Below are 24,719 nucleotides of genomic sequence, written 5' to 3' on the forward strand. Positions count from 1 at the left end.
TCTAGTTTTCTCTTTAACTTGATATAAAAGAATTCCTGAAAGGCAGGTCACCAGAACTGTTCTTTCTGGTTTCGTTTGGAAATTTTTGTGAGAACATTCACTACTATTTATCTGTCCTCATGCACGATACGGCATGTGTGTGCGTGAGCACGAGGCGAAGGGAGAGCCACAGAGGTAAAGAAAGCAGGGCGAGCAAGTGAAAGCTTCATCCAAACTCTGGAATCTCCTGGATAGCTGAGCTCCAAAGCTGTTGAATGGAAAGGGTGATAATTTGTAGACTGCTCCGAGGCACAGTTCAATTTAGCTTTGTGAGAGGCAGGCCAGGGTCTGAGAGAACTGTGTTATTCAGGTGGGAGAGTTGTGAATTTTGGCATCCCATACCGGACTGCTAGCTTTCACGCGAGAGTTTACTTTACATGTAGTAAGTAACTGTCACTTTAGCTCGGTTGAACGGGTTTTATTTTCACTCTTGTGTGTGCACATTGTATGCCTGGCATTTATTTACTCTTTTCTCCTGGTCTGGGGCAGCACAAATGGAAAAGCGTTCAGTAAATGTGGTGTGAATGCATTTTTCTCTTCTTTCTCCGTATGCATTTAGAATCTTGAAAGAAAGAAAGAAAGAAAGAAAGAAAGAAAGAAAGAAAGAATCCGGTCTGGCTTTGAAACTGCATTTCTCCTGATATAATAGGCCAGTGATTGTCCCTTCACTACCTTTCTGTCCCTGGCCCTGCCCTTTTTAGTTTTGATCTTCTCAGAATCCTTTGTTTATTTGGCTCCATTCATGACCTGCTTTTTCTTCCTTTTCTCACATACCTACCCTCAGATCCAAAGGCCTTTGCTCTATTTATTTGACAGCTTTCTTAGAGATGGAAAAAAAGAAAATAAAAGAAACAAGCCCAACAACCCAGGCTTTCTGATGGGACCTGTGGGCGGGGGTGTTCTGCTGCCACCTTCTTGCTTCCATGCACCCCAGTGCGAACACCCACCCCCCCCTCAGCCCTCGGCTCTTCTCTCTCCACGTGCTCGCCTTCGCCACCCCCAGAGCCTTACTCATTTGTCGCCGTGCGGTCAAAGGCTCTGCTTGCTTTGGGGCCACACACTGGTCGGTGGCCCTAGGGAGATCGTGTCTGCGGGCCCGGCATCTGTTGCCTTCCTCATTCCTCCTCCTCATTTCTCAGTCAGCAAAGACACCTGCATGTGTAGTGTTCAGCCTCAGAGGTGAAAACCATGATGCCCAAATAGACTCGGGCCCTGTCCGCTGCTGTGAGGCGGAGTGGAGACTGTCCATCTTGATCACAGTGTTGTACAAATGAGCCAGGGCATGGTGCCTTGACCAGCCAGCACGTACCTGGGTGCTCAAGAAAGATAAGCTTTCCTCGCCATGATCACAGCAGACTGGGACAGTCCTGACCTCCCTTTGGAAGTTGCTTTTATCCCATTCTGGACCTTTCACTTGTATTTCTGGCGCTTACCTGAAACCCATTCTTTTCTGTCTTAAACAGAACCCCCTTCCAATCCAACCTCCTTTTCCATTTTTCCTTTTTCTGTCAAAAGCCTGACCATTTTCTCCTGTTATCTCTGTTTGAAAGCTGCCGAGGGGGAGGGGGCTTCCATTTTTGTGGGACAAAGCGTCCCTCTTCACTCCTTTCTTTCATGCCCTCTATCTAGTACACGGTCCTGAGGATTCTTCTTTTGCTGAGCTCTTCAGTTCTTCCCCTCGTCTTTGTTGAGTAGGTGATTATCTCCATTCTAATCTAAACCTTTATTACCTCAAGGAGGTCTGGCTTCGGGCTTCTTGTCGTCGTGCCCTTGTGCCAGTGACTGCAGAAGGAAGCAGTATAGCTAGTGACGCGAGCATTTGAGACCATCGGGTCCTGCAAACTCTGGAGTAACCAGAGATTCACAAAGTTTCCTCTTTAACAAGGGAACCAGTTCATCTATTGCAACTGTGCTTATTTTATTTTTATTTTATTTTATTTATTTTTACTGACAGTTAATTTCTCAGATACACGTTACTTACAGTTTCCTTAACTACAGGAGGCTTTCCAGAAAGTGTGAGGATATTATGTCTGTGTTTGACTTATAAACTGTTATCTACATCTTAACGGGACTGGGACTTCGTGATTAGAAACGAGCTTGTCATTTGGTCTTCTGAAGGTGAAGTTCCTCAGTTGTAATTTAAATGCCTGTATTGCCACCAGTGGGTTTCTTTTTCTCAACAAGGTAGAGGTAAACACATTGTCCTAAGTAGAACGCAACAGGAAAGAAAGGAACTGATCCTTTTAAAGTTTAGGGTGGTGCCAGCTTCAAGTCTTACTATTCTTTACTCAGACTTGGTTCACTTATTACACAACAAAAATACTCACTATCTGATTCTTCACGGAAAAAAAAAATTATTTCAAGTCTGTAGCATCGCTGCCTTCCCGAAATGTGTATTTTAGCAGGAGGGACAAGTAATAAACAAGGGAACACACAGACAAGAGGATTTCTAGATTTTGGTAATCAAGAGAGAGGAAATAAATGGCATGTGAAAATGACTAGAGGCTGGGCAGGGGGTAGGGTTGAGGCAGGATTCTTGTAGAGTGAGTTTGAGATTAGACTTGAACAGTGAGTATGAATAGCCCTGGGGAAGAGCTGAGTCTCCTAACCTCTCACCCCCAGTTCCACTTCCCTCCTTACCTCCAAATGCCTGCTTGTCCACAGGGGCAGCGAGGTGTTGGTTCTCAGGTAGCCTTCTAGAATGCTCTCTCTTGGGTTATCTATATCAAAGCACCTATCACATGGAATTGCCTCTTGCTTTCACGTTCCCCCACTAGACTTGAACTATTTGAGGGTGAGGACATATGCTCAGCAATCATGTAGCTCGAGCGTTTACCTCATAAACTAGGTTTAACAGTTAAATAGATCTGTAAGTTCAGAATTAGATTACATCAAGTAGGTTGTGAAAGTTGGGAGGTTGGTTCCTCTACAACACATAGTCTTAAGTTTAAGTCTCTTCTTAACTTTTTTAAATACACATTCTTCCCTCCCCATCCTCTCTGCTTCAAGCACGTTTCCCTTTCTCTTTCTATAACAGTTCTTGCCCCATGCAAAACCTCCCCACTTCCCCATCTTATTTAAAGACATCACCATCCATCCAGTTGATCAGGCCAAAAACTGGGACATATGCTTGATTCTTTTCATTCCTTCACCCTTGCTTATCACACCCAGTCCTCCAACACCTATACCTCTAAAACCAGCTCTGTTCTCCCTGTCTTTCCTACCACCCCCAGGCCAGGCGACCTCTGTCCTCCACCCAGACAGCACAGCAATGTGCTGACTAATCTCTCCAAGAAGTTCCATGCATACCTTCTATATGTCCACTCTTCATGAAAAACCAAACAGGTCTTCTCAGCCTTAGGGGGGGGGGGCATGTCAGTCTTTCTCCTTAAACATTTCAGTGGCTGCCCATTGAACTTAGAATAAAAATTGACTAAAAAATCTGAACTCACAGCTGTGGATGAATTGGCCACTGTCTCTTCAGCCTTATCTCTTCATACAGCCTCAGCTTCTAGCTGATCCAGTCTCTCCCTTCTTCTTAGGACCATTTATTTTCTGTTGCCCGTAGCATTATTAGATGGAACTCACTGTTAATCTCATCAACTTTGTGAATATGTAAACCGGTACAGTGGCAGGTTGGCACAGCCTCAGTGAAATCCCCACCCGGGCATCACTGCCATTCCAGATTTGTCATTATCCTGTGTGTGGTACCAAAAGTTCACGGTCACAGGCAACTGACTCCATGGTGGCTCTAGTTAAAGGCCTTGGAGAAGGAACTGGGCAACCTCATTACCTTCTACTCGTATTAACCATTCTTCTTTTTTCTTTTTCCATGCAGAGTATGAGTTGGAAGTCAAGAGGGTGCAAGACATTCTTTCAGGAATAGAGAAACCACAGGTATGTCTTCTGGATTTCTCAGCGTAAATGACACATTCTTAAGCATTTCAAATGTGCTTTTCTTTTACCACATAGTAGGTAAACAAAAGGGCCCCTTCCTATTGCTGATTATTTATAAACTATGAAACAGTGTTGTTATTAATGGAGCATGAAAATACAGAACAGCAGTCTTTCTATTCAGTCATAAACCACCAAAATGTCTTCTCTGTTAAGGTATTCTGGATGCAATTAGGTATTCTTTCCTGCTTCCAAGGATACATATCGTCCCCCTCACACCCTCCCCACCACAGGTCCACAGAACAGTTTTCTTTTGATGATTTCCTTTAGCCTGTGTAAATGTAGTAATAATCATTTTTGAAAACCTCAGTGATTCCAAGTATTTTTCCAGGTAACTTTCAAAAAGGTATTTAAATGTTAGTTGAGAAAAACTAAGTCCAAAATACTGAGTGTAATGGCAAGAAGAAAAATTGGTAGGAATGATGATATTGTGAGGTTTTAAGTTTGATTTTTGCCAAATGCTTTGAAATTCAAGCAAAAAATGCAAACTGTTGACTCAGCCTTTCATCTGAGGTGAGAGAGCCAGTGTTCTGGATGTTTTCCGGCCCAAATGGAAAACCTTGATCCTTGGTGTGTTTCAGATACTGAGGCTTTTTAACAGAAGAATTCACACATGCCTCAGGGTACACAGTTGACTTTGACTAACCCTAAAAGCATGAAGGTATGTTGGAGATCGGGGCCAGCAGGGAACTTACTGAGGAGTGGGGTGTCGATGTTGGGTTGTGGAGTCTGTCCTGACTCTGGCAAGGAGCAGGTGGCCATTGCAAGTTTCTGAGCAGAGAAGCTATGCAGTCGGGGCTATTGAGGCTGATGAAACCATTGACAGAGGTACTGGACTGAGAAGAGATTGGACCCAGGAAGGCAAGCGTCAGGAATCCATTACTGTGGTGTCAGTAGAGGCTCTAGGAGGCAGAATTCAGGTGGTGGCCCCCAGCATGGCTAGGAGAGAACGGAGAGCCATGGAGAGACCTTAGTAAGGTGTTACAGCCTATTGGATACTTGGTGTCACAGACTGCTGAGCTCTCAGGCTTTGATGCCTCCTGTGAAGAGTGGCTTCCTCTCAGAGTCTCCCTGGATTCCTGTCCCTGCCCGTCAGTTGGGATTCTCCACACAGTATTTGGAACCACTGTTACTCCCCCAGCCTCTCTGTGCTCTGCCTGTATGTACATAATACATAGTACGCCATTTACTTGCTGCTGCGTCTTCCCTGGTCTTCTGTGAGTCCTCTAGAATGGGCTCCTGTCTGTGTCTTTTGTGTATCTTTGGTGCCACTTTTAGACGTGTGGAGTTTGTTTCACTAGCAAGACACCCTTGGGAGGTGAAGCCGGCGGTCAGTCGTAGGTGCCTGGTGGGTCAGGTGAATGAGACCTCTGTGAGGAGATCCCATTGCATGGAGTTAGGATTCAAGCAGAGCACTGGGTGACAGCTTGGGGGGATGGGGGTGGAGCATGGAAAGAGGTTGGAAAAGTCTGAGACAATCCTGGGGTGTCTGGCTGGGGCTGATGTAATAGCAAGGGTCCTTATAAGTGAATGGAGGAGGAAGGAAAATCAGAGAAGCAGGTTGGAGGATGGATGGGGCCACACGCCGAGGAATCCAGGTGAACTCCAGAAGCAGCTGGAAAAGGTGAGGAAACAGACTCCCCCCAGAGCCTCCAGAAAAAAATGCAGGCCTGCCAACACCTTGACTTTAGCCAAATGAGACCCACTTTGGACTTTCTGGCCACTCAGAATCGTGGGAGAAGCTTATACTTGTGGTACAGCAGAATGAGGGAGGCAGGCATCAGAATCGGAGCACAAAGGCAGAGCCGCCGGTTAGTTGACCAATTCAGCACAGTCACAAAACTCCACAGTACTGCCTTGCTCACGTGAGCACATACTGTGTCGGTCTTGAGTCACTCCTAGTTGTTTCCTGACTGCACAAGCAACAGAGTCTGTGTTTGTTCGGATCATGTGGCTTTGGCTAGATAAGAGCACTGTGGAAATGCTTTAGTCCTTCCCTTGATTCAGCATTTATTAAGCACTTACTCTTTATGGATCATCGAGCAGTTTTTAGGTAAAGGGATAGGATAGCTGTAACATTGATAGGATTGTCATCTGAGTGGCCAGAAAGTCCAAAGTGGGTCTCATTTGGCTAAAGTCAAGGTGTTGGCAGGCCTGCATTTTTTTCTGGAGGCTCTGGGGGGAGTCTGTTTCCTCACCTTTTCCAGCTGCTTCTGGAGTTCACCTGGATTCCTCGGCGTGTGGCCCCATCCATCCTCCAACCTGCTTCTCTGATTTTCCTTCCTCCTCCATTCACTTATAAGGACCCTTGCTATTACATCAGCCCCAGCCAGACACCCCAGGATTGTCTCTGTCTCACATGGTTCTTCAGTTAATCACATCTGCAGGGCCCCTTTTACCTCACAGGGCAGTATAGTCATAGGCTCCAGGGATTAGGATGTGGGTGTACTTTTGGGGGTCATTCTTTTTCCCCTGATCCCCACATAGACCTTGTCTGCTTGATGATTGCCCCCTCCTCCTTCCCAGCTCAGTTAGTTGTTTTACACATTTTTTTTCTCCTTCCCCTCCTCTCCCTCCTAGCCTCACTTCCCCTGTCCCTATCTGGAGTTCTTATTCAAGATTGTGTCTCTTATTTATCTTTGTGCCTCTAATACCTAGTGCGGTCCTTGGCATATTGTGAGCCCTTAACAAATATTTGCTGACTAAATGTGGGGCCGACTGCGGGGGCTGCCGCTAGCTTCCAGCCAGGGAGACAAATGCCTGAAGGCTGGCCGCCATCAGACAGGCTCAGCCAGCAGTGGTGGAATGTGGGACAGCTCAGTGCCAGAGCTCGAGGCAGCAGCATGGCGGGGGGGGAGGGGGTGTCTCTGCTTTGCAGTCTGGCACTCTGGGCCATGAACTGTCTCTTTGATCTTGGATAAGTGACATGAGCACCCCCCCCCACCTTTGAAAGGTAGGACAATAAATAGCACCGGGGCTATGAGAAGTAAATCATATATGGTGTGTACAGGACTTGGGATGGAACACCTCTGTGTCATGTAGAGTGTGTCATTATGTGAAAGTGAAATTCCCTGCTCCACTCTGAAATAGGAAAGGGGTACCTGGCCGCTGCCCAGAGAAAGACCCAGAGCAGCAGCAGTTGGGCTCTTTTAAAATTTGTTTTTCAGCCATGTCCCGTAATACCTTCCACTAAGAGGCATATATTTTTCTTTGAGATTCTGTAAATGATTTGTTTTAGGTGTATTAACGGTATTTAGGATTTGTTGATTCCAGCCATCTTTCTGGAGCCTCAGGCCCCCCTTAATTAAATGAGTCATTGGCTCTCCAGAAACCTGGATACTATAGAGGTCCAAACAACTTAGCCATTGAGTGAAAACAGGGTACAGATTGACAAGGTATTTGTTCTGAGACTTGTAAGAATTCGGTGCCTTGGGATCTGCAAGGCATCTGTGGATCTCAGAAACAAGGTTGCTGTTATTCTAAGTGATTTAGGAAGAAACCCCGATCAGTACGTGTCACCTCCAAACCCAGCGTGGTTTAATCTGCTCTGATAACGGTGCTGGATGTTGTCCCCCACATACTGCTGGGCTGTTTATTTTCAGGGTGCAAATAAATGTAAGCTGCATTGTTCCCATCCACTCATGTTTAGCTTGTGGAAACAATTGATTTGTCGGTTTCAGAAGTGAGTAAACTGACCTAAGAGAAACAACTGTCCCTCCAAGAAGCCATTCCTCGAAAAAATAATCAGCAGTATATCTGAAAAGATTCGAGGTTCTTAGTACTTAAGGAATGATAGAAACAGATTGTGAAACCCTAGATTTGAGTATCTTTTTTTTTTTTGAGTAATGATCTCTGACCTTTGCCTTTTAAATTTTCCATTGTGTTATTATTTTTCATGATGATACTTTTGAAGTGAAGCCAATATTTCCATGGTAATATTTCCTTAACGTACTCCCTAATTGGATCTGTAGGCCTCCCACATAGTTAACTCCAAAGTCCTGACCAAATTTAGAAGCTACTGACTTACATAGAAATATTTTTTTAACATGGGATGAATAATTTAGTAACTTGATGAAAATAAATGGTATTTTTGATCCAAATAATGAGCATCATTTGCATATGATATAATTTAAGAATTAAGATAGTAAAATTTTACAGAAAAGTTTTAAAATACTGAATGAACAGGAGAGAAAGGGGGACAGGGAGAAGGAGAGCTAAAGACCATGTATCAAACACCTACCAGATCAGGCGTCTTACTTCCAAGTGTGTATGCACATACATATGCTTTTACCTAGCAACTGCCTCGAGTTGGAGTCTACATTTAATTAACACACAGAGAACAATGATTTTTAATCATTATGTAATTATTTAGAAATAAATGATGGTTTTATGAATCCTCCTAGATCCTTCAAAGCAGTTTAATTCCTCAGCAGGCTTGCAGTGGTACCTCCACAACAGACCTGTTTACATCTCTCGTGCCAAAGCAAGTGTCAGCTTGGGTCTTGTCCACTGATCCTGTAACTAGAAATCACCACTTTTATCATCATCGTGAAGGAGATGGACTTCAGTTTGCAGTACAATAATTAAACATCAGGAAGTCAGTTTTATGGCTTCTACACTTCTTTTGTAGGATGTCAGCCATGACGATCCTTGTGATAGTCAGATTAGCTTTCGCCCTGAAGAAGGCCTGAGCCAACCAGAGTTCTTAGGGCCTGAATCTCTCGTTAGGGTCACCACCTCCCTGGACACCTGGAATAGGCATCTGGTGCAGAGGATTCCCCTTTATGCGACATTCTCTTGAAAGGCACTGTGTCATCTCCTGGCATCCTCCTTGAAATGGAAGTGAGTTCCAAGTTGTGCCAGAGACAAAGCTCTCTTTCTGTCCAGATTCCAGCGCCTAAAGAAAGGAAGCCTGAGGCCCGGGAGTCTGCGTGAGGGAGGCAGCAGGAGCACAGGAGGGAATGTTCTTCTGCTTCTGCGACAGTGCTAGTCAGCTAGGTGGCAGGCCGCTTAGCTCTAGGAAAGAATTCCCAGAAGTCACAGTTGCTGTTCTTTGAAAATGCTGGACCGTTCTCAGCACTTCTGAAAGCCTGGCCCATCGGAGGAGCGCATGTGCATGGAGATCTGCGTTCAGAGGACCCTTTGCCTGCTTCAGTCTTCCTCAGGGAATCTGGAGAAAGGGGGAACCTTGTTTAGTCAATGCTTCAGGGGCTGTACGTCACTCTTCCATTAATAATTGAGCTAAGTACAAGTTCTTAATAGCTGATGGAAAAGAATTTAAAGGGTTGTGGGTTTATGGATACTTGTTCAGTATCTAATGCGCTAGCATCCGCCAACCTACTTTGAAACTTGATGTTACTTCACGCCACCATTCATCGAATCGGTGTTACTCCACTTTGTTCTTGGAATTGTGCACAGCAGCGATTTTCAGTACATAATGAGCCTTCTTTTGTAATTGTAAACTAAACTCTTAATAGCAAAATATCTCCAAGTTAAAAATCAAATATAGCACCCAGTACCTCAAGATGACCCATTAATGATGTGTCCAAGAATTCAGCAGACACACTGGGGTGTGTGTATATTGTAGAAATACTGCCTTAAACTCTTATCTAGTCAGAACCAACACATGAGTGACCAATGAAGGGCGATGTGAGGAAATGACTGCTGGGCACAGGTACCAGCAAAACATGGCCAGGGCACAGAGAAAACAGCGGTTGATCCTGAGCGGGGTTCCAGGCAGAGGTAGACAGAAACCTTTCCTGACTTGGTCTCAGGCTGCTGTGGGACTCTTCTGTACTGTGTGTCTGATGTGAGAACATTTCCCACAGGTCAGTCTTCACTTTTCTCGGTTGGTACTTTTTGAGGCAGAGGTCCTAGGTTAGAAAGTAGGAAAACCAAAAGCCAAGTTATAGGGGGAGAGGGAATGGCATCCTTGAAGCGGTGGAATAGGGCAGGAGGGGTAGATGGCCAGAGGAGACGCTTGTCTGGAGCCATAGCAACAAGGATGGAGTTTGATTCTTTAACAGTGTCTTTGGTTTTTTAAAGAGGTGTGTTATGCTGGTCTACCATCCACTGTGTCACCTGTATTAAAAAAGTCAGACTATCGTAGCCCCTTTGGTTTTTGTTTTTCAGTTAGCAAACATTTACTAAGCCGTGACTACTCACAGTTGACTAGGACTTGGGTCCTGCCCTTAGGGAGACCCACAGTCCAGCGGGAAAGGGAGGCAAATGCCGTAAACGTGATTTATGATCATAAAAATCTTAACAAGTTGCTGTAGGACAGAGGGGTGGTGATAGCTGAACTACTTCAGGGAAGGTTACTTGGGAATAAGGAGGCTCAGCTGATGTCACAAATGATGCATAGGAGTTAGACTAAAGAATTGGTTACATAGATCATGAAGCTGTGTCTGTACAGAACAGAAGCGGTACGGAGGGATCTCTGCGAGAAATGGAACGAACAGAAGACTCTAAAAAAAGATTGGGGTGCCCCAGGAAGCACTAGTTAGAGGGAGCACGTGGGATGGAAGGGCAGGAAGCCCACAACAGGGTCTGTCACTGAACAGCTTACAGCTCGGGGTGGCTGGAGCTCCATCCTGCTGAGAACGGCAGGCACGTGAGGTGGAACCTGCCTCAGTGGGGTCCTAAGTAAGGGAAGAAAGCTGGCATGTTTGAGGGTGCCAGAGTCCTCTGTTCAAATGAAGTCTTACACGGAAGCTGCACACACACACATACACACCACCACCACTAGCTGGGAGGAGGTGAACCACTACCGAGGCACCCATTTCAGCCCCGGGCTGGGTCCTACTCCTGCCATTGCTAAGTTCTCCTGGGAGCTGAGGCCTCCAAGGAGCCTGGTTTGAAGGTACTGGCTTTGGCAGCTGGGCGGCCTCCAGAAAGTACCTGTGGACAGGGCTCCTTCCAGGAAATGAGATGTTCATCACGGAGATCATGAAAGTCTCACATTTAGCTTTTTACCTTTAAAAAAAATTCCCACACAGGACGGATGATTTTACTTTCCGGAGGATCAAATGGGAATTGCGTTAGAAGGAGAGATGTTCCAGGAGCTATTGTGGACATCAGGATCTAGACCATCCGTGTGATGGTTTTGGCCTTGTCATTAAAATTGTTTACCTTACGTTAACTCCCGAGCCTGTCTCAGGCCACTGCTCGTCATCACAAAAATGTTACTGCAAGATGTAGTGTCTGAATAATTTCCTCTGTGTTTGTTTTTCCTCAGGTTTCTAATATTCAGGCGAGAGCAGTTGTGCTGTCCTGGGCGCCCCCTGTTGGACTTTCATGTGGACCCCATAGTGGTCTTTCTTTCCCCTACAGCTATGAGGTCGCCTTATCTGACAAAGGACGGGACGGAAAGTACAAGATAATATACAGGTAGTCCATGTCTCCACATGTTTTCTGCACTGCTGAATGGTGAAATCGGAGTCATTAGGGAAAATCAGAAACAGGAAGAATTTAGAGGCTTTGCAAACTTTTCTTTAAATAGTTCATTTTAAGTGTTAGTGATAATTTTCATGGCAGGAGTTATTTTTGTCCAGAGTAACTGCCGATCAGAAATGACTTTTGTAGTTATTTGGTGTTGATGAGCTATTACTTGGTTATGTTAGCCTGTCAATATAGGACTAATGGAAAATTTCCATTATTGCCTATTAGGGTAAAAAGTGAGCATGACTTTGAATTTTTAAATACGTATCAGTCATGCACTCTCTTGATTGATTACCTTTTTTTAGACCCAGGTGATTTTCTAGTCTGGTTTTTTGAAATTCTGTATTATGGTTTCCTTCCATTTCATTCTATTTCTTACCCTCCACAAGAGTTTTCTAGCCTGTAGTAAAGATTGCTTGAAAGCATTTCAGTCCAAGGCTTTCCTAAATAAGTGTAGCTCAGAATCATCCCACACCACAGAAACCAGGTCACACCAACTCACTCCCAGGTGAGGACACTGTGGTGATTCCCCATTGTACTTAGAATAAAATCCTAACTCCTTACTCCAGCTCATATCCATTTGGTTCTGTTTTGAGAAGTCGAAATTTGTAAAGAAATGCATAGAGCACCATTTTTCCCAGCTGCTTCAAGAAACAGTGAGGTTCTGTCCAGGCAGGATGACCAAGGATGGCAGGAGCTAGCCTCCAGTGCCCAGAGGAACTTGGCCAATGACATAAGTGAGGAAGGTTGGGGGTGAGGTGTGCAAGAGCTCTCCTGCCTTCCTCTGAAAACACCAGCCGCCACTCACGTCAGGTTGTTATCATAAGGGGATACAGCTCTAGAGTTGCCGATTTCTTTGGATTTTTTTTCCCTAAGAAATACTGGAAATCTGAATTGTTACATAAGCTTTCCTAATGTCAAACTCATTCAGCAAACTCAAAAACACTAAGGATACAGTGCAGGTCAAACTTGAGAACTGTAGGCATGGTGTGGACATTGGCTTCCAGTTTGCAACTTAAAGAAAAGTCTTATTGTTTGAAATAACGTCCAACTTACAAAATGTTGCAGAAATAAAGAGACAAAGGAATTTACCCAGATTTCCCCTATTAGTATCTTTTTATTTTCTTTGGCTTACTTTTGGAGTTACTCTTTCTCTCCCATTTTTGCTGTCCTCCCAACCCGTATTTTTCCCATTAGTTGTCTATTACATGTCCTTTTACTGCTAAATACTTCGGTATGTTTCCCAGGAATAGGGTATTTTCTTACATAGCCACAATGCGATGACCAGTTTCATGAATGTACGTTGATAAAATGCTTCAGTCTAGTCCATTGTCCACATTCCAGGTTTATCTGTTCATTAAATACGATCCTATAGCGTTTTTCTTCCCCTGAAGTACAGAATCTGGTCCAGGGTCAGATATTCCGGTTCGTGGCCATATGTCTTTCACCTTTAACTTGGAACACTGGCATAGCATTTGTCTTTTGTGACCTTGACCTTTTCTGAAGAATATAGTCAGGCCCCCACCCCTCACCTTTTAAAAACTTTTAATGGAACATTCCTTATTTTATATTGGCTGTTGCCTTGTGCTTAAGCTGCGTTGCATTTGCAACTTCTGATCATATAAGTGGTTTCGTTTTATGAAAGAAAGGATTGATATGTATGTGTGTCAGAACAATTAGTATTGGTATGTGAGGGAAGCACATGGAGATTTCTTCAAGAGAGTTGAGAAGTTGAAGCATTTGGGGTTCCTGCCAAGGTCAGTCTGAGAGCTACCTTCAGTGGACAGCTGGTATAGTTATTTTACACTTTCATTTATCTCTCTATTTAATTTCCTTGCTTACTTGTTTTTATGTATTTACTTTGAAGTACTGATAAGACCTTTTGGAACTTCGTTAGTAAGTTAACCTTGTCATTTTCCCTGTCTAGGATGACATCATTAAAAGGAATCTAATATGCTAGCCCAGAAGGGTAATAATACCAGATAGGCAAGATTATTTCTGGTTTATGGTGGTATCAGACATGAGTTTTGGAACCATTGCTCTACATGACTGTGAGACCCAAATCTAAAACCTGTCTTAACTGTTGAAATGGGTGTCATTGACTAATAGATGATTTTTCTTTGCAGTGGAGAAGAATTAGAATGTAACCTGAAAGATCTCAGACCAGCAACTGATTATCATGTGAGGTGAGTTAGGATATGAGACCTGACCTGTGTTGGAGAATTCAGATTGCTAAAATAGATCATGTGCTCCTTTTAGGAAGTTTTTGGGTAAGGGCACTTGCCTAACTGAAAGTTGTGCTACCTCAGCTCTTTGGCCATATGTTAGTGCTGTGCACTTGAGAGATGGTAACTGGGGAGTAAACAGAAGGCTTCTGATAATAGAGAACCAAAATGGAATTTTTAAAATGATTTTTAAAGTAACTTTTATAGAGTCTTCTAAGATCTACTGGATTGTATGGTTTCACTTACAGTATTTTCTTTCTGTAAAAGAAGTGAATATTTTGCCATTGGTGTTTCAGTTGTTTGTCAAGCCCCTTCACATATAAATATATATAAATGCAAAATTCAGCACAAATGAGTAAGTCTTGCTTTGTTGCAAGAACACCTTTGGTCCTTAAGAGACAGTAGGTTTTGAAATGAGACAAGTAATGCAAATATCTAATAGGCATTAACCCAACTTGGCAGAACCATGAATCTATATAATCTGATACGTAGTCTGGTATCTCTACTCTGATTTTTCTGGAATCTCTGCTGGGACTACTATAATAGGCAGAGCTAACTAATCTTAGGAAGAAGGCCAGCCAACCATAGACTTATGAAGAGGAGAGTATTACATGAACTTTTACAGAGCTCACCTAATCTTTAAAGATACATTCACATACCCATTTGCAAACAGGTCACTGAAGGTGGTCCGTAACAGTTTTTAAATTTCAATTTTAACTTAAAATTTTATGTAATTTGTAAGATGACCAGGAATTATAATTTTATCTAAAAGAACACATAACAGCAGATTCTGTCTTCATTCTTCGTCTATGTTATGTGTGCACATCAAAGTATGTAATACAGTTGCAACACCAAGCACACAATGTTTATTATACTTCCCAAAGGTTCCTTCGTGATGGAGCGGAGGGAGTATCACCTAGTAGGGAGAACACATATTAGTTGCCAGGCGGCTTAAGTTCGAGTCTGTTTCTGCTGTGAATTGACTATTTTAATTGTGCTTAATCACACAGACTCGAGGCCACAATATTCTCTCTAAAAAGGTAGGGAAGTAGCGATTATGTGCCTTACTATATTATATATGCCAGATTAAATGCCTTATTAGCCGTGTAAGTGTTTAAAACTAAGTTTAAAGCCATAATGAAAGAGCAAGGTGTTCTGTATTCCGTCTCAAGAGGCTTATCTGCCTGGTTGTTACATTGCTCAGAACTCTGTTGCAACGCTCTTTTCCTCTTTAAATCAAAACATTTGGATTTTGAATCAGTTAGCTTCAGCCCAAGCATTTTGAACTTTTCACAGTCCATACAAACAAAAAGATGGGTGTAATTTGTGAAGCCGAGATGATGATAGAAATACTTGATTCTTTCAAATGGTTGATTTAACAACGAACCAGAAAACCTGCCACCATGTAGGGAACCATGTAAATGTTCTGCATTGTTAACATATGTTTCCTTTTCTCTCCCATCTTTTCACAGTGGATTGTTATTGCTTTATAAGGGTTTACTTTATTAATTTCCTGCTCATTCATGAGCTAACAATGTCTTTGTAAAGAAACTTGTAAGTTCTTGTAACTTTAAGTATCTTCAGGAGGCTGCCCTTGATTGGCCATTCTGTCTGTTGTTTCCCTTCATTTCTTTTTAACTCGTCTTACAAAGGGTAAATTCTGACAACATTGGCTCATTGGTTCTTTTTACTGCCATGTCTTATAAGCATCTTGAACTCCCGGGCAGATAAAAGGAATAATCAATGGACGCCCCAAGAGGAAGAAGAACATGGGGTAGTTACTCTCTGGAGACTTTGGATCCAGACCTCTCCTGACATATCAGGGACCCCTGACTTTGCTTTACATCACACCTGTGCAACACCACACTGCAGCCTAAGACACCACTAGCTGTTACGTGATATCTTTCTCTGCTTGCCAGGGAGGTAGAAAATTCTCCCTCTTTTTGGTTGTAATCGCTTTTAGTATTTAAAAAAATTCTCTCCTATTAAAAGTGTCTACAGTCCAGATTTTCCTTGTTCCCTGCCTGGTCCCTACTTCCCTATAGATCATTCACACTCTCACCTTATACAGTTTTTCCTTTTTCAAGCTAGAGAAAAATCGAAATGTTCGCAACTCCTGCTTGGATATAGCTTCCTCTGCATGGAATTGCTTTGGTGAGGCAAGGTGACAGTAGGGCACAGAGCTTGGACTTCGGGGTTAATGGCTCCGGTCACTTAGGCAAGCCATTTAAACTTAAATGGCCTTGTTTTCTTATTTATAAAATGAGAATAAGATGGATACCAGCCTTGGAAAGATGGTGTGAGAACAAATGAAGTATATGTGCAAACTTGTTCTAAGCCTGTGAAGTGTCTAAATGTTTCTGTTTATTCTGTTTTGTTTTTCCGAGATGTTATGGTGTTTCCACAGTCTGACAGTAAAAAAGGCTGCATGACACAGGTTCATAGCCTGTGTATGGTTTGACCCTATCTCTTACTGTTTTATTGAGGTAAAGTTATGTCATACTTGTCACTGAAAAAAAAAAAGGGAGCAAAAATCCTTTTTATGATGTAGCTGAGTTAACATTCACAACGTCTTAGTTCCAGGAATATAAGCTTGCATGAAACAACAGTAGCCTCAAATATGATTTTAAATTTAACAGTCACCTCTAATGCCTCAAAAGACTGGGTGGAAATAATTTTCTCTCTAAATTTCCATAATAGAAGCTGCAGAAGAATTCCATTACTGTAGGACTATGAAAGAAGCAATTATGTTCATTGCCATTTTTATGTATTTGTGTGTTACCAATTTAGAAAGTGTCACCTGGTTCAAGTCTGTAGAGCCAATGATAGAAACGACAAGAGAGTTCTTTCAGCAGTTCAAGGAGGCCGCCGCCTCCTTCCAGTTCTTAATGCTGCAGGTTTCGATGAAGGCCTGCGGAAGTCTCCACACGTCACTCTTCAGTAGAGTGAACAGTTTCTTTCTCATGTCATGTACTAAAGTCCTGTCCTGGGCATCTGTTCTTACATTTCTTGTTGCCTTTCATTTTTGCCACTGATTCCATCCCCTTCATTCAGATCATTCCATATCTTCATTCAGTGCTTTTTGCCATTTTCAACTCTTTTCTCCCTCCTGCTAGTGAGTATTGCTTGAGTTGGTTTACCCATCAGATACCCAAACCTTTCTTTAGTAACAGCCTCTGAGTATCATGGATGCTGTTGTTGGCTGTCTGGTGCTTAGCTAACCTCAGTTCCTGGGCAAGACGGCTCGTGACGTCTTCCTGTCAGCCCGCTGGGATTGGGAATCCTCAGGACAGTGCTACAGATCATGCATCTGTGGCTGTTTAGACTGGCACTTGACATGCCATTTACGCCGAATTCCATGTGGAAAATTGCATATTGAGATATGTTAGTTTTTTTGTTTGTTTGGGTTTTTTTTAAGATCTTTTTAATTTATTTGCAGAGATCACAAGTAGAGAGGCAGGCAGAGAGAGAGAGAGAGACGAGGAAGCAGGCTCCCTGCCAAGCAGAGAGCCTGATTTGGGGCTTCATCCTAGGACCCTAGGATCATGACCTGAACCGAAGGCAGAGGCTTTAACCCACTGAGCCACCCAAGCGCCCCAGGACATGTTAGGTTTTAAAGACTTTTTTTCTTATTTTTTGCTGTGAGTTTTTGTGTTCATTTCTGCACATCTAACTATTGAACTTTTTTTTCCCCCTCCCCTGGTGATTGAGGAAAGCAATACTCCTATTGATTTGAAAATTTGGATCTTGGATCTTGGCATAGATTCTTACTAAAGCCATCACTTTTTTATTTGTTACCAAGTTCTAACACAAATTGCTTTTTGCATTTTAATCTTGGTTGAATGTTTAAAAGGAATCAGTTTATAATTACCAAAGGGTATTTATTCAGTGCTTCCACATAGGGCATTGTATTATTTCTTGTAGAAAGCCACCAGTACAGAATCTTGTATATGTGTTGTGTGAGAGAGAGAAAGACAGAGACAGAAAGGTTGTGTGTGTGTGTGATTATATATTGAGGGAGAAATGAGAAAAATCCAGTACATACATACATACACACATCCTACATGAATAACTATATTTTATAATACATACATATAAGTGTATGAGTTTAAACACATAAACATCTATATTCACTCATTTATAGGAATATTTATACATACACAAAATACCATACGCCTGTTCTAGTTGGTAATTTTAGAATTAATACTGCCATTGAACTAACCATTTTATCATGGGAGTCAGGAACGATGATGGGGTAATCGGGAATGTGAGTGATGGAATGGATAGCAATTTCATGACAAACTTTGAAGCAGCTTCCCAGTCATTGGCATTAACAATTTGGCAAAGAAGTTGTCCAGAAATGATACCACATAATAACATTTCTCAGAAAAATTACATGATGAAACATTTCCAAAAATATGGTTGACCATCTCAGTACAGAATTATGAAATAGGTGTTACTGACTAGAAACCGTGGTTCCTACCATGTCACAGATGGGCTGGAGGAAGTTGGAGGCAAATTTCTGAAATTTTTGGAGCACCTGTTTCATAAGGGTTTAGTCTGTATTTAAACTGAAACAAATGTGAAAACCCAACACAAGATTAGTCATATCATTAGAAAAGTATATTCTTCTTGGCTGGGATAAATATAAAAAGAACTGAACTGTTTGTTGACTTATTTAACCCAAGAAACTGATCCTCATCCACTGATCTTCTTTCACATGAGAAACACATCACTATCCTATGAAAAACATTATTACAACATTCTTGAGACTAAAGCATCATTTCCAGAGACTTTTCTGTAAAAGTTACTGCGCAAAACAGAGCGATTAGTTGCTGTCTACTTACTTGAATGACTTTAACTGAAGGATATAATCATGGGATACTTAGATGTTGTGTCAGCTTTTAGATAACTGTACGCAGCACGTTTACATTGCATAGAAAATGGATTTCCTTTGTGGACAGACTTTTATGAGTGCAAAACACTGACTCCCAATTTAAACTATACCGTTCTTTGAGTTGAAAGGCAAGAAAAATAACTTCTTGTGGCCCGTACAACTGCCCGTCTTCAACAGCCTCAAATTTTTAGTCTGTCTCCAGGATCTTCTGTTTCTCCCATCAGTAGTCGTCCTGCCAACCTGGCTGTCAGGCGCCTCCATCACTCCTGTTTCTCTACCCTAATAAATGTATATTTTGTGACTCCCAGAATCTCATTAAAGAGTAAGAGTGCACTTGACTGAGTCCAGATCTCCGCAGATAACTCACTGCCATCAGCCAGCCCCCTGTGGGCCCTTGTCCCTGCTTCCTTTCCTCCACTCTATGCACCATGTAGATTTTGGGGGCCGACTCTGTCAACATTCAGGACCCAGTTGACCTGAGTATAGTCTGAATTCGTAAACACATACCCAGCGACTATGAAGTGAGACTTCTAGGAATCCAGGTGGGTCAAGAGCTGGGTACAGGGCAGCTGAGACACCGTGTGTGCTGACGAGACAGCAGGAAGTGGTGAGGACTCTGAGCTGGACTGTACCCACCCCACCAAGAGGGGAATCGCTCTCCTCTTTATCTGGTTACTACCATGCAAGTATGCCGCTGCATTGCTAGAACTTCTGAGTGGGTTTTTTTTTTTTTTAATTTTTTATTTTTTTCAGTGTTCCAAGATTCATTGTTTATGTACTACACCCAGTGCTCCATGCAATATGTACCCTCCACAATACCCACCACCAGGCTCACCAGACTCACCCAACCCTCCACTCCCCTCCCCTCCAAAACCCTGTTTGTTTGTCAGAGTCCACAGTCTCTCATGGGTTGTCTCCCCTTCTGATTTCCCCCAGCTCACTTCTTTCCATCTCCCAATGTCTTCCATGTTATTCCTTATGCTCCACAAGTTAAGTGAAACCATTTGATAATTGACTCTCTCTGCTTGACTTATTTCACTCAGCATAATCTCCTCCAGTCCTGTCCATGTTGATGCAAAAGTTGGGTATTCATCCTTTCTGATGGAGGCATAATAGTCCATTGAATATATGGACCATAGCTTCTTTATCCATTCGTCTGTCAAAGGGCATCTTGGTTCTTTCCACAGCTTGGTGACTGTGGCCATTGCTGCTATGAACACTGGGGTACAGATGGCCTTAGAACTTCTAAGTTTTATGAGAAACCAGAGGTTTGTTTTTTTTAATGAGAGATCTCTAGAACTTTAAGTGGTGGCTTGATCTTTAACTTTTGTTTTCAGAAAATTTGAGATACAGTCAGAAGTAGATAGTAACTGATGGAATCTCTTAGATCCATCACCCAGCGTCTCATTGCCTTGCTACCCACACCTCCTCCTCCTGCCCTCACAGGCGAAGTCTGGATGTCATCATATTTCATCTGCGTATCACGTGACCGTCATCACGTGCCCATCCAAAAAAGCAAAAAGGATAATTCCTTCGTGTCTTTAAAGGGACACAACTGTTTCCCTTCAGGGACTGTTTCCATTTCCTCAACTGTCCTAAAAATGGAGGTTTTGTTTCTTCACTCTGTTGTCATTGACATTCAGACATGGTCTGACTATTCCATTGGGCTAGTATCTCCTAAGTTTCTTTTCATCTGTAGGTTCCCCCTCCCTTTCTTTTTTGTCCCTTTGCAGTTTTATTTGTTGGAATAATTTTTTTTTGATCCTGTAGAATTTTTGACAGTATGAAGTAGGCTGATTGCATCCCTGTAGTTTTGCTTAATATATTCTCTTGTGTTTCCTTCATAGTGGCAATGAGGCTTAATCTGATACAGGTTTGGTTTTTCGGCAGAAGTTTTCTAGATAGTGGTATTTGTCTTTCATTAGGAGTACAGAATGTCTGCTTATCTCTTTCTGTACTGACCATTGCCTATGTCCTTCCATTCATGCAGAGGTGGCTGTGATATTTTGAAACACTATTTCTTCCCTCTCCACACATATCTTGGGCCAGCTGTAACCCATGAGCCACTAGCTACAGAATCCAGTCAATCTATTAAAGTTTAGGCAGGAACCCTGCCCATGTCTGGAGTGTTCTGTGATTCATTTTCCAAGTGAGCTCCTAGTATAGGGAAATGATCTTGCCAGATCTACCATTCACTTTTCTATTACCATGTTCCTACTTAGAGTGAATGCAGAAAGGTACATTTCTTTTCACTGGGTTGGGTGAAGACCATCTTAGTAAGTATCCTTTGTTTGGATCAGATGTCATGGTGTCCTCCCATAAGGCACATAAGTCAAATATCCAGAAAATATGCATCTTACCTTGTAAAATAGAAATAGGCATTAGTACTTTTAACATGCGTGACCTCTATAACTTCTTTGTGATTGACCTTGAGGAGAAAGGACCTTGCAAATCACATACCTAACTAGATCCTGTTTCCATAATGTTATCTGTAGCCATTGTTTATGTTCTTAGCATAGAGTGAGGAAAGATGAATTGTGGGTGTTCAGAGAAGCATTAATTGCGGGATGAATATGGACAGTAGGCGATAGAGTGTAGCAATTAGATTTCCACAACTGTGTTCAGTTGAGGCAACTTTCTAGCTGTGTAGCTTGGGGAAATTTACTTCCCTCTGGATTCTGAATTTTCTTTCATCTTTAATGGGACCTCAAGAATTAAGGGCTTGAGACATTTACTGACTCTGATTAGCTTAATCCTTGCATCTCTATTAGGCAACAGTTTCTTTGTTGTCTTTTTATAAGAGTAGATTTTCAAGTTGGATTTTTTTTTAATGCTCAATATTAAGAAAAAATGAAAAAACCGAAAGGAAGGTGGTAAAAAATCAACATAACCCTACTTTATGCTATTTGAAAGAAGTATAGTTTTATAACAATACGTTGCATGCTTTTTGTTCATAGCTGGTCTGGAGAAATCGGGCCCATATGTTCAGCACTGAGCCTGGCATTTTAATGCGTGGAGTACACAGCTTTAATCTCGGTGCCAGGTGCAAAAGTAAAATGTTCACTTGGATAAACTGTACCTGAACATTGTTTTTCTTGAGTCAGAGATGCACTTGGCAGTAGCAGGCATGTTTCTGTGTGTGAAATGTCCATACTTCCACCCAAGTCTCTGCGGTGTTCAAAACAGTTTAAAGATGTTCTGTTTCTAAGAAAATAGAATAAAGATGTTCTGTTTCTGAGAAAGATCTGTTCTACCCCATTGTTTATACTTCTCGCTCCAGTCGGTAGACTCTGAGCACCGCGTCTCGTCTCTTTTCGGCCATTCCCTTCCTCTCCTTTCAGCCTCCTTCCGCACCAAGTCAGCTGGAGAGTGGCCTGATGGTTTAGAATGTATATTTGAAGACCGATTGGGGGATAAGGAGATTTCCTTCCTTCCTTCTTTCCTTTTTTAAGATTTCTGCATTTCAGAGACAGGGGGGTGGGGGGGCTGGAGGAGAGGGAGAGAGAAACTGAAGCAGACTGTGCACTTCCATCTCACAACCCATGAGATTGCGACCTGAGCCGAAACCAAGAGCCAGGAGTCAGGCACTTCACTGTCTGTCCCACCGAGGCGGCCCAAGGATATTTTCGTATTCAGCATATTCTTTTCCAGTCAGTAGACCCTGCCCATCCTAATGCGTTCTGACAACTAGTGGAAGGAAAGAATGAGTTGAGGCACATTCCCTGCTGGGGTCATTATCTCCTGAGGATGCTGGCGGTAGTTAAGTCAGGACAAGACCAGTAGATAAGAGAAGGAGTCATGGTGTGTACTACGTAAATTCTGTTCTTCTTTGGAAAGCCCTGATCTTCTGGGCTGGGCCACTGCCACTGACCATCTTTGTCTCTTTGCTTTCAGGGTGTATGCCATGTACAATTCAGTAAAGGGATCCTGCTCCGAACCCGTTAGCTTCACCACCCACAGCTGCGCACCCGAGTGTCCCTTCCCGCCTAAGCTGGCACACAGGAGCAAAAGTTCGCTAACCTTGCAGTGGAAGGTGGGTAGTGTGTCAGGCACAGTCTGACATCTAGCCATTTGAAGCATCCCTGTTTAGCACTATAGTCTGATGATTGTATTTGATTTTCTACATAGTAACTATGTGAAACAATTGATTATGATACTGAAAGTCTGTCTGTAAAAACTGGGCAAAGAGGTAGGAGGTAGAAGTGCAAAAAATAGTTGTAGCTCTCTCTGCAGGGGTAAATCTTTAAGGTTCACAAGCAATACGTTATACATGGTATGAATTCTTAAGATACTTGGCTTTCATCACTTTCTAATGGTTTCGTTCATTTCAACAGACTTTTGAACTGAAGACTCTAGTAGAAAGTTTTCATGAAGAAAGATTTAGAGATAAGTTGGTTTTGGCTCCATGGGCTTGTTTCAGTGGCAACTCTAAAATGTTTAATATTTAAAACAGCCTAGAATGTTAAGTGTTCTAACTATATTAAAACTTAACTAACTTTTACTGATGAGGCCTTAGATCAGCTGGGGCTACTCATTATTTTTTAAAGTCTGAATTGTATAGTCATTTTCATAAAATGCAATTTCCTGGCTACAAATAACTCTTGCCAAAGAGAGGTCTTTATGGCGTATCCTTAGCTTCTTACCCGCACTTGTGTGTTCCCAAGAAAGTAGCAGGTTCTCTATAATACCAGTCTCTATGGTAATTATTTCTCTATGTTTCTATTTAAATGCAACTTAAGGTACGAAATTTTTAGAGGGAGAGCTAAAGAGTTGTGGTGTTTGGGGAATATACTCACGTGTGAAAGAAGTAAGGGGACTAGAAAGATCTTGTATTGGTGAAGACCTACTTTGTTCCCAATGTAGGAGGTTGAATTTGTGCAGGGAATCCATTCAGACCTTTGAGAGCAGTGGTTAGCAGTAAAGCCCAGGCTTCTGGAGACCCCTCTTGTGTGGGCAGCTGCGTTCTTATAGCCACTGGCCAACATGGAGTGTGTTGCTTGGCAAAGGCAAAGTTTAGACTGGCTTAGAATCTGAACTATTTTATTTTCCTTCCTGGCTTCCAGGGATAATCCAGGTCAGTGATTCCCTACCTTTTCAGAGTTGTAACACCCAACTGGTCATCATTGTTGAAGTCTTTGGAGATAACACATCCATTTTAAAACATGGTCTCTACTTGCACATGTACATACATGAACATATCTTTTTTAAAGGAAAGAATTAAAATTCATTTTGTTTGGAAAATAGAAGAAATCTTAAGATTACCAGAGGGACCCCGGGGTCTTATAAACCTAAAGTTGGGAATCACTGATAACATACTCAGCTTAAAACCTGGATGAAATTCAGGTCTTAGAGCAGCACCTTCAAGAAAAAGATTACTTATTTGGAGGAAAACATTTCACGTTGTCTTTCTCCCTTTATTTAACTATGAATCAAAAACATAGTCTTTCTTGTTCCATGAAGTCAAGTACAAACTTGAAAGTTCTGGATTCAGTTCACTTTTCATTTAAATGTCCTTAAAACAGATTTCCTGATCATAGTGCACCAGCTGGGGGCCCGAGGACAGGGGGACAGGGCTTGACTCCCCACCTGTCCTTGAATCCTCAAACACACGGACAGTCAAGATCTTCTCACTTCTTGTTAGTCAGCAGTAAGAGACAGGGCAATACAAAAACCAAAGTCACTGCTCCCACCTTCAAGGTATGAAGAACCCAATGGTGGGGCAGGATATCAAGAAGAAACGACTGAAGCAGTAGGTTCTCTAGAGAAATTTCTAAACATCATGAATAGAGTTCTTATCTTAGAAATGGGTTCTCCTCTAAAATTTTGATTTTGTCCATTATTTAGAACTTGAGATGTATCCCTGTCTCCCAAAACGAGCCACAAAAGCCTGAGATCACAGTTCCGTACAACCTAGAGCACTCCCCTGACATCTGGGTTTGAGACCAGATATGACCCAGAAGGCAAAAGCAGGAGAGAAGGGTTTCTTCATAAATTTAGCTAATACTTGCTGAGCCCTTGATGATGATTTATTATTCACAAAAACAAAACAACAGCTCTTGTTCCTGCCTAGTAGTTGAGTAGGTGACTTATATATAGTCTCCCAGTAACCTACCACATCATTTATTCTTGGAACACAAAATTAAACGGGATAGCAAGTGGATAAC

General features: G+C 42.4%; 1 protein-coding gene across 2 annotated transcripts in view; it reads left to right on the plus strand.

Moving 5' to 3' along the window:
• FNDC3B (fibronectin type III domain containing 3B) overlaps positions 1-24,719 on the plus strand; it is a 338,384-nt gene that overhangs the window by 236,004 nt on the left and 77,661 nt on the right. For both annotated transcript variants that reach the window (XM_004756586.3, XM_004756587.3), the window contains exons 7-10: positions 3,878-3,936; positions 11,231-11,382; positions 13,560-13,619; positions 22,450-22,588. In XM_004756586.3, coding sequence (XP_004756643.1) covers positions 3,878-3,936; positions 11,231-11,382; positions 13,560-13,619; positions 22,450-22,588 — 410 coding nt within the window. The remainder of the gene's footprint in view (positions 1-3,877; positions 3,937-11,230; positions 11,383-13,559; positions 13,620-22,449; positions 22,589-24,719) is intronic.

This window comes from Mustela putorius, unplaced genomic scaffold (assembly GCF_011764305.1).
Source record: "Mustela putorius furo isolate JIRA1106 unplaced genomic scaffold, ASM1176430v1.1 tig00003834_pilon_pilon_pilon, whole genome shotgun sequence".
NCBI lineage: Eukaryota > Metazoa > Chordata > Mammalia > Carnivora > Mustelidae > Mustela > Mustela putorius.